The 9,032-nt window shown below is 35.1% G+C and overlaps 1 protein-coding gene across 1 annotated transcript; it reads right to left on the bottom strand.

The window, feature by feature from the left end:
• Positions 1 to 7,158: 7,158 nt before the first annotated feature.
• On the bottom strand, positions 7,159 to 7,621 carry LOC148874584 (protein RALF-like 12). The gene has a single exon (XM_088964802.1). The coding sequence runs from the start codon at positions 7,536 to 7,538 to the stop codon at positions 7,314 to 7,316; it is 225 nt and encodes a 74-aa protein (XP_088820928.1). The 5' UTR covers positions 7,539 to 7,621; the 3' UTR covers positions 7,159 to 7,313.
• Positions 7,622 to 9,032: the final 1,411 nt, after the last annotated feature.

Here is a 9,032-nt window from a genome sequence, read left to right as displayed (position 1 = left end):
CTAAACTGCAAAAAGCAGTGTGACCCATATAGTAGTTATGCTGAACTTAGTTGATGTTGCTTTAACTTAGCAAAATTAGGTCTTACAAGGTAGGGCTGATTTATATCATGCAATGAGCCATTAAACCCTTGGCCCATAACCGAATTTAAGTCACTTAAAACGTGACCCATGGGACTGAGATTAGACCCCATCGAACCATGGGTTCAGTCCAACCAATTTGGACCAAATTGGGTCAATTCGGCCTAGGGTTGGGTGTCCAAAACATGTTACAATTTTTAAGATTTTGATATAAAATTATTAACATCTGAAATTGACATTCAATCACAGCAAGAAAAACACATATCACAGGGCTTCAAGTGTGATGGTCCGAATCTGATCCGGACAAACTGCAAACCTACAAGAAGAGGGTTAATCGTAGATTGCAAATTTATTTTCTACAAAATTTCTTCTTCTCCTCCATGCATTCCAGCAAGTCTTCCAACGTAAAAACATAAAAAATATATTTTTCTATTAATTACATCATAATAAATCCTATACTTTTTTTCTAAAAATAAAAAAAAATATTTACAGACAAGAAATGAATGAATAAAATTGTAGGGTGCGCAAATCTTAGCAGCATTAAAGAATTCGATCTCCATCACACAAATAGCCCAAGAATTCAAGAAATAATGATAGAAAATTTCTGAAATTATTGCAGAATAATAAAGAATTAATTTCAAATCAATACACCCAAAATCTGAGAACCAAATTCTCAAAAATCTGCTAATTGTGCAAATCAGGTAAAATTGTTCTACCGATTTGCTTCTTGCTTCAGATCTGGTTTATTTTTGGTTCAAGATTGAACCTAGTTCTGATACCACTGAAGGGAAGGGAGGTCCATCATATGGATGGCTGAACCATATAGGGTGGCTGGGCAAAATTTCAAAATTTTCTTTTCTCCCTTTCGGGAATCGTATTCCTAATTTTAGAAAAACTACATTATTCAAGAATCATTCTTGCACCAAACTAGACCAGATCTAAAACCAAAAGAAATGGAGGGGAATTCCTGATACGGAATCCACACATGTAGCTTCCAAAGTAGGTGTTCACGCCCAAAGAGGGTACCAAACCCCGCTTCCACTGTAGATGGCGCAGCTTGAGATGAAGCAGGTTCAGTAATGCAGTCTTTCAGCAAGAACTGCAATCCAATAGCTTGGATCAAGCAAGGGAGGTGAGCATGAGTTAGATTTGATATTTTCTTGCAAAAATCAGAATCAGAACTGATCTCTATCATTTCAAGAATGGAGGTCAAATTAGGGTTAGGGCGGCAAGAACAGAAGGAGAGAGAAAAGTGAAAGCAAGTGTGTAAAACTTGGAGCAATTCAGCCTCCTCTATATATATAGATCTTAAAGAGTTGATCTCCTAATTTAATTAGGAGTTGCCTAATACAAACCTTTATTTGGATCTAGACTCTTTAAGTGGATAAGACTTATCTTCTTATCCTTATCTACTAATCCAAATCCATATCCATACCCAAATTTGCCCATGCTAATTAATCCAATTAATCTTTGGGCTTTAGGCCCATTAAGCAGATGGCTCACATCCCTTTATTGATTGCTACCTAACTTGGCTCTCTTTGTATTGTGTGGGACCCTAACATTCACTCCACAAAAGCCCTATGGGTTTAGCCTAGCTTCTATGACAAAGCCCGGTCGAATTCACTACTAAACATAGTGAACCCCTAAGTCCATTAGTATGGGCTCTTAATGGGTCTAACATTTACACTAAATGGTCCTTGAGTCCAGCCATCTTATGAAGGCCCAAGGGAAACAGTCTTAAGTGAGATTTGAAGGGATTGGAGATCCATCATATGGATGGTCGAACCCTGCAAAGAGGTTGGGCGAAATTTTAAAAATTTCTCTCTCCCATCTGGGAATTGCATTCACTGTTTTAAAAAACTGCATTTTCAATGATCAATCTTAAACCAAACCGGATCAAATATGAAACCAAAATGGAGGAGAGGGATATACCTGATATAGAGTAATAGTAACTCCCAATGAAGGTGTTCATGCTCAAGGAGAAAACCGAAACCCACTTCCACTAAATATGACACAGTGTGTAGTGAAATAGGATCAGTAGGACGGCTCTTTGGCAAGAACCAAATTATTCAAAAAGAATGGAGTAGAGGGCTGGTGAGCACGATTTCAGATTGCTTCTTCCACCAAGAAGCAATATCAAGAACAATTCTTGATCACTCCCACAAGTGGAGATCAAACTGGGTAAGGGTGGCAAGCCCAAAGGAAAGCCCAAAGGATTCTTTATGAGATCGTATTAACTTACTCTTTCTATCTTCACTAAGAAAACACAAAGGAAAAAAATCAGTTTGCACTCGCCATCCCTTCATCAATATTTATGATATAAGAAAGAATGATAAAGAAAGGTATGAAGAAAAATTAGAAATATTGAGTTGCCAAAATTCCTAGAATCCAACATTGAGCTTTAATCATAAAAATGCAAATAAAATTGTGTGAACCCATAGCCATTAATTGAATTTCCTAGTCAAGCATACATTCTTCATGATACAAGACAATTGCTTAACATGATCCCTAGTGTTTGAAAGCATGCATATATTTTGTATGGTTTTCAAAATGATTCCTTACATTAGAATCATTTTCTTTACTTCCCTATGTGTTTTTCTTTCTCTTGTGAAATGAATGAAAAGGGAAGAAAAGAGGAATATGAAATGCTCCATTTAGAAGAAGCATCTATGGTAGGGGGAGTAAAAATGATCACACTAAACTTGGTTATGCTAATCAAAATTCCAAACCTGAAGTTCTTTAGAGCTCAATATGTTCATGGTCTTACTCATCAACTAATGATATTTATGATGAGTTCATTCTATTTATCTATACTTAACTGGATTATGATTTTGCTCTACTTCCCTTCCTTTTTTTGTTGATGACAAAAAGGAGATAAATTTGTGCTTGATTGAAAAAAATGATTTCATTATAGGTTGTGAGTTGTTGCTTCGAAAACATAAGAGAGAGATGTTATGGGAAGAAAGCATCTTCTCAGGAAGAAAGGCGGGGGGAGCATCCATCTATACCAAGTATGAAACAATTCTACATACTTTAAGGGGAGATTTACAAGGCACCTTGACATGGGGAGAATTGAGAAATATATTCCAAATGTATATGTTTCATGGGGAGATTAATGAGAATCCCTTGCATGCTTTAGAGGGAGCTAAAGGACAATTGAATGAATATATTGTGCTAAATTTGTATATTTTTTTTTTATTAAGTTTGACTAAACTTGCTAAGATAATGTGCTTAAGTGTTTACATTTGATTATATGATGGCTATCTTGCACTAAAATTGTGATATCCATTGTCTAAATTTTATCTTTGTACTTAAATTGTTTTATCTTGTTGAATGATAAAATATTTGTGTATCATTGAGCTAAATTGTAGTATATAGCATATAATCTTGGAGAATTGTCTTACTACTCTCTATCTATGCTTAATTAATATTTGTTATCATTGTTTCATCAATGACTTGTCATGATCAAGAAGGGGGAGAATGTTGACCCTATGTGTTTTGATGATAACAAACTTATTGAGAGTACTAATATTGTGGTAAGATTGCAAGTAATTTAAATAATATTCTCTGAGACATTATCTTGTTAAATATATCATGATAAAGAAAGAAAAATTTACTAATGAGAAGTTGAACAACATTATCATCATCACTTTTTTAAAGAAAAAGGATGCTCCAAGAAAGACAAAACTACAAAGAACAAGAAGCAAAGGAGCAACCTATGAAGACTTGCTACATCAACTAAATAAGGAGGAAGAAATCAAAGTTTGGTAGAGACTTGTAAGATCTACCAATTGACAGCTTGTTGGTGCCCAGGTTGATTAGTTAGTTTTAGTGGAAACTCTCAAAAGGATGTAGGTCGGGGTTGGCCAAATCTCTATAAAAATCTTGTGTGCTTTATTTTGTTCTTGTTTTAAGTTTTTCTAGTTATTTGCTATATTGAAAGTAGTTACTTTACTTTCCTTGTTCATTTACATTTTCCTAATTGCTTTGTATTTGCACAAAGAACATACTTGCAACTATTATTTTACTTTCTTGTTTTTAAATACACAGACACAAAGGCTTTCATTCCACTGCATTTAATTTTAATCTTTTGAAGAAGGCCTAGATCTGGTTTTCTGGAGAAGCTTTTGAGTTATGCCCAATTAACCCCCCTCTTTGGTAAGGCTATCTGGTCCAATAGAAGCAACATTTTGCTAGCTCTCATCAACTGTCGAGGTAAATAAAAGATCTATGTGCTCTCATCAACTTTAAACCATTGGAGCTTTCCCATACCTCAACCATTGATGTTTACATTCTTCCGTGAGCACATTTTCTTCTTCTTAGTCGATCATGTCTTTTGAAAAGCTTATAATGTTTTCTAGTAAGCCTGTTTTACTTTTTTTAGTTGATCGTGTTTCTTGACGTATAGGTTTCCTTCTTCTTGGCCAATCACATTCTCTACCAAGCTAATTACACTTTTTGGTGAGCATATTTTTTCCTCAGTTGATCAAGTATTTTTATCAATTGATGAAGGGTGTTTTGGCAGCACCCTGTTGTTCGGACTACTACCAAGTGGCCGATGACTCAGAGGATGAAGTGGAGGATTTCTGCCGAATGAAGACTTGGATGCCGAGCTGATTAGGTCGAGTTTGGGGTACATCGGGTGTCAAGCTAGGTTGATTGCTGAGCTGAGTAGCACTTCAGAGAAACCTACAAGGAATCAATGTTAGAGTGCCCATGTTGCTTTACCCGGGGTGGGCACTCCGATGCTTAAGTTAGTATTGTACATTGGTTGTGAGCTGAAAACTTGAATGGAAGTAAGCTAGTCAGAAAGTAATCGTGTGTACCTTCTCCCTTGGGTCTTTGGGGTTGGTGCCTTTATATAGGCATTGTTTGGTGTGGCCCTCATGCATCGCATCCGAGATTTCTAGGAGGTTGTGCCTAACCAGTCTGAAATCCTCAGAGGTAACCACCATGCACGTTGGCCATCCTCCAAAATATTCGGTACGTGGGCCAACTTCCGAGAAACGTGGGAGTGTCGGGATATGCATGTCGAATTTGTCGGCGAGCACGTCTCATAGGTCACCACTTGGACCTCAACCAAGCTGGCATGCCCTGGAGGGAGGTCGCTCCTCGTGTCGAGGTCACTTCGGCCGGTAACGAGGTGCTACAGGCTGACCCTAGATGAAGTGCTACAAGCTGACGAAAGTTGTGGTCAAGGTTGCTAGGTCGACATAAAGGCAGGTCGCCAGGTCGATGGTAAAGGCAGGTCACCAGTCGGAGTAAAGACGAGCCATGATCTGGGACTCCAAATCATCACTTAGGTGCCATGTGTCATAATGTCATTGGAGGCCAAATCCGCCCTCATCAGTACCATTTTCTTATTTATGGTTGTAGGTCTGAACTCTTTATTATTGCTGAAAATAATGTTTTATAGATATGAGAATATAGAAGGATTAATCTCTTTTACTTAAATGGATCAGTAATAGATCTAGTATAGTTGTAAGATGCAAGGAATTAAATATTGTTCGATACGGGGTGATACTGACCGATACGTAGCGCTTTAATTAAAAATTCTAATCTTGCGCAAATAGAGTGATTTGAACATGGGACACTGCACACGTGGCACAAGAGCCTTAAGCTCTCCGTCAAGACACTTGGCCATACCATGCATTGTAATATTTAACGAAATAACAAATTTTATTAACACCTATCCAAATAAATAACCAATATTTATGTTTAACAACCCCAATTAAAAATTAAAATACATAAGATTTAAAATTAGTATTTTATAAACAAATGGAATAAATAATATATTAATTCTATATTTACATTAAAAGTATTTCTATCAAAAGATGATTTTAATCTCAAGAAGTTTATAAAAATAAAATATTAATAGTAGAATAATCACCTTACTACTCAAAATTTATAAATTTGCACATGATATGAAACCTTACAAATTTTATATATTTTTATAATTATTAATTAATATTTTAATTTACATTAAATGACAACATATTTATTATTTACAGAAAATAAAAATTTGTTTGCAATATATTCAAAAATATAATATTAAATTGAATTTATCAAAGTCATTAATCTACATTTATATGAAAAAATGATTTTAAGTTAAAATTATATTTTTATAAATTATTAAATGATAATTTAATTTATATTTGAGAATTTAATATTTGGTTAACTTTTTTGTTAGTGTTAAAATGTAAAAATAATAAAACAGAAAATACTTGATATAATAATTATGATAAATATAATAAGTCCATCTTGGACACTTAATTAATGCATTGTATGATATATTTTTATGTATGCTTTCTTATATATTTATACATTATTTATGGCTGTTTGACCATAAATTTAGTGTTATTAGTGTATTTATGAAATTTATGTGTTTTCTAGTGTGTCCAAGTTTATCACATGTTTCGTCTGTATCCATGCGTTTGCAAAGCATATCTGTATCCGGTATCCATATCCAATTTGTCTGATATGATACTCGATACCAATATTTTAATCCTTAGTAAGATGTAGATCTGTTTTATAACTGTTTTTCTTGAACAGATTGGTAGCCGGTCTATTTTGCTTGAATAGATGAAGAATAGGATCATTTTACTTGAATAAATCAACCATACGTCGATTTTAGTTCAATAGATCGCTCACACATATTGTTTTACTTGACTATATTGGCATTTCCAGACTTGTGAAAAGCTATATTACTTGCTTTTGTAATAATTTATGATTAAAAAGATTCACGAAAATGCATTGTGACTTTGCCTCATTACAGTCAAACGGAATCAATACAAATATGTATATGGAGATCCGGTTTCAATTTGCATTCTCTTAAACCATTTTCATTCGCATCTGTACTGGTGAAATTTGCGTTTGTATTTTTACAAATGCAGCCTTAGGTATAGAATATCGTTCACCCAAAAACCCAAGAATATAATGAATTTGATTCGGGTATTCTGTAGGTTAGCTTAGGCTGCATTAAGCAAATGAAGACAACCGTGTTCTAATTCTCCCAATGTTAATAGAAATAATCATAAAAAAGAAGAAATAAATAAGTAATTAAGTAACAAATAATAACTGTTATTTTTGAAGAAATTTTTTATTAATAGATGTTTGAACAACATAATACTTGGATGCAAGAGGTAATACAATACATTGATCCTTGAGAGAGAGAGAGAGAAAAGTGCAACCAAATGGAGCTAGCCTTTGAACTTTCTTCATCAGATGATAATATTTTAATTTCCACGACACCTGAATATTTTACTGCAGCCACGATTATATGTATTAGCTTGTTGAGGAGGGGATTTTGGATCTGTACCTGGTGGAAGGCAATGAGGTGGAGGGTTGGGTCCTTTACATGGATCAATGTTTAACAACTTTGCTTCAACCTTCTCGTTCATCCACATTGTGCTGATTAAGAATACAAGTAACATACAAGCTTTCACCCTGCTCATTTCCATTTTGCTCTTCTCTTCTCTCTCTATTCTACCTTCTTTTTAGTGTAAAGAACCCAATCTACCTTTCCACTCACAACCTTTCACCTGCCTTTAAAAGCTTTATATATAATTGAGTGCTACATAAATGGGTTTTGGATGAGAATGACAGCCATTAATTCATTTCAATTGGAACAAGAATAATGCCTAAATTGACTAGGTCGATTTGTTAATATTGTGGATTATTTAGTAAAATTTCGTTGTGCATAGAGGAAGCAATGGATCCAACTAGATATATATAAAATGAACAAATCTTTGTTTTCTTAAATAGCATCTTCAGTTGAATTAGAGCGGCTACTAATAAGGGTAATTAGATTACGACCATCTCATTGGCCAATGCAAGACAATATTAGAACAGGCATATGAGCCAAAGTAAATGAATACGATGGTCTTTACCTCAGGAAGACAGCCATGATTTCATATAAACTAATAGGATGGGCTAAAGTCATGCAACCAACGTTGTAGTTTTACAAGAATAACATCTTTAATTAGTGGAATGTTCACTACATGCAAGAAATATGAGCTTTTGCTACGGACAAAATTATGGCTAAAGGTCAATAAAATCATAGCTAAAAATGCAAATCATATGACCGTTTAGCCACAAACTGAATCATAGCTAAAAGATGCATATAGCTATGGTTTTTAAGTTGTCCATAGCTATATATTAAATCTATAACTACGGATTATTACAAAATCGTAACTAAAGTCTTCCATTTATACCCACAGTTTATTACGAAACCATAGCTAAAGCATGTACCAACTTATAACCATGATTCTTCTTCCAAAACCGAAGCTAAATGCTTCAACTTATTGATACGGTTTTCTACAAACCAAAACTAAATACATTAACCTATAGCTACGACTTTCTACAAATCGAAGCTAATACATTAACTTATAGCTACAGTTTTCGACAAACCGTGGCTAAAAGCTGAAGTCTATAGCCTTGGTTTCTTGCAAAACCATAGCTAATTGTTTCAATATATAGCCACGGTTTTAATATAGAACTAATTGAAAACCATGGCCATATTCCATGAATAAAATCTGAAGTCTATAGCCAATTGTTTCAATCTATAGTCACGGTAAGGGATTGGAACTTGAACTCAAGAACAAGCACTTGAGAACTCTTTCTCCTTCACGGCCTTGTCTGAGTGTTCACACCTCAGGCCTCGCCTACCTTATACCCCTTTTAGTACTAACTTGACCATCAAAGTCTCTGCCTCGGGTAACCACCCAAGGCCTCTAACGTTCTCATTCTTGTAGGACCAGCCTCGGGCAGAGCCTCGGCCTCACCGCACCTTAGCATCTTGGATTGGGAGTAAATTGATAGTGTTGCCCTCAACCCATTTTGACTAGCAACAATTGGAGCCGTCTGTGGGAATGCCGCTAAGACTTTCAAGCAGTATATCGGGGGCAAGGTCGGGGCCTCGTCCTCCCAATAGCAGCACTAGCACCACATCGATA

This window comes from Nelumbo lutea, chromosome 1 (genome assembly GCF_056320005.1).
Source record: "Nelumbo lutea isolate HS-2025 chromosome 1, American lotus-T2T, whole genome shotgun sequence".
NCBI lineage: Eukaryota > Viridiplantae > Streptophyta > Magnoliopsida > Proteales > Nelumbonaceae > Nelumbo > Nelumbo lutea.
This window is presented reverse-complemented; position numbering and strand designations above follow the sequence as displayed.

Bases quoted from the DNA above. Each gene is read 5' to 3' on its own strand.
- LOC148874584 (XM_088964802.1), bottom strand. From the start codon at position 7,538: ATGGAAATGAGCAGGGTGAAAGCTTGTATGTTACTTGTATTCTTAATC.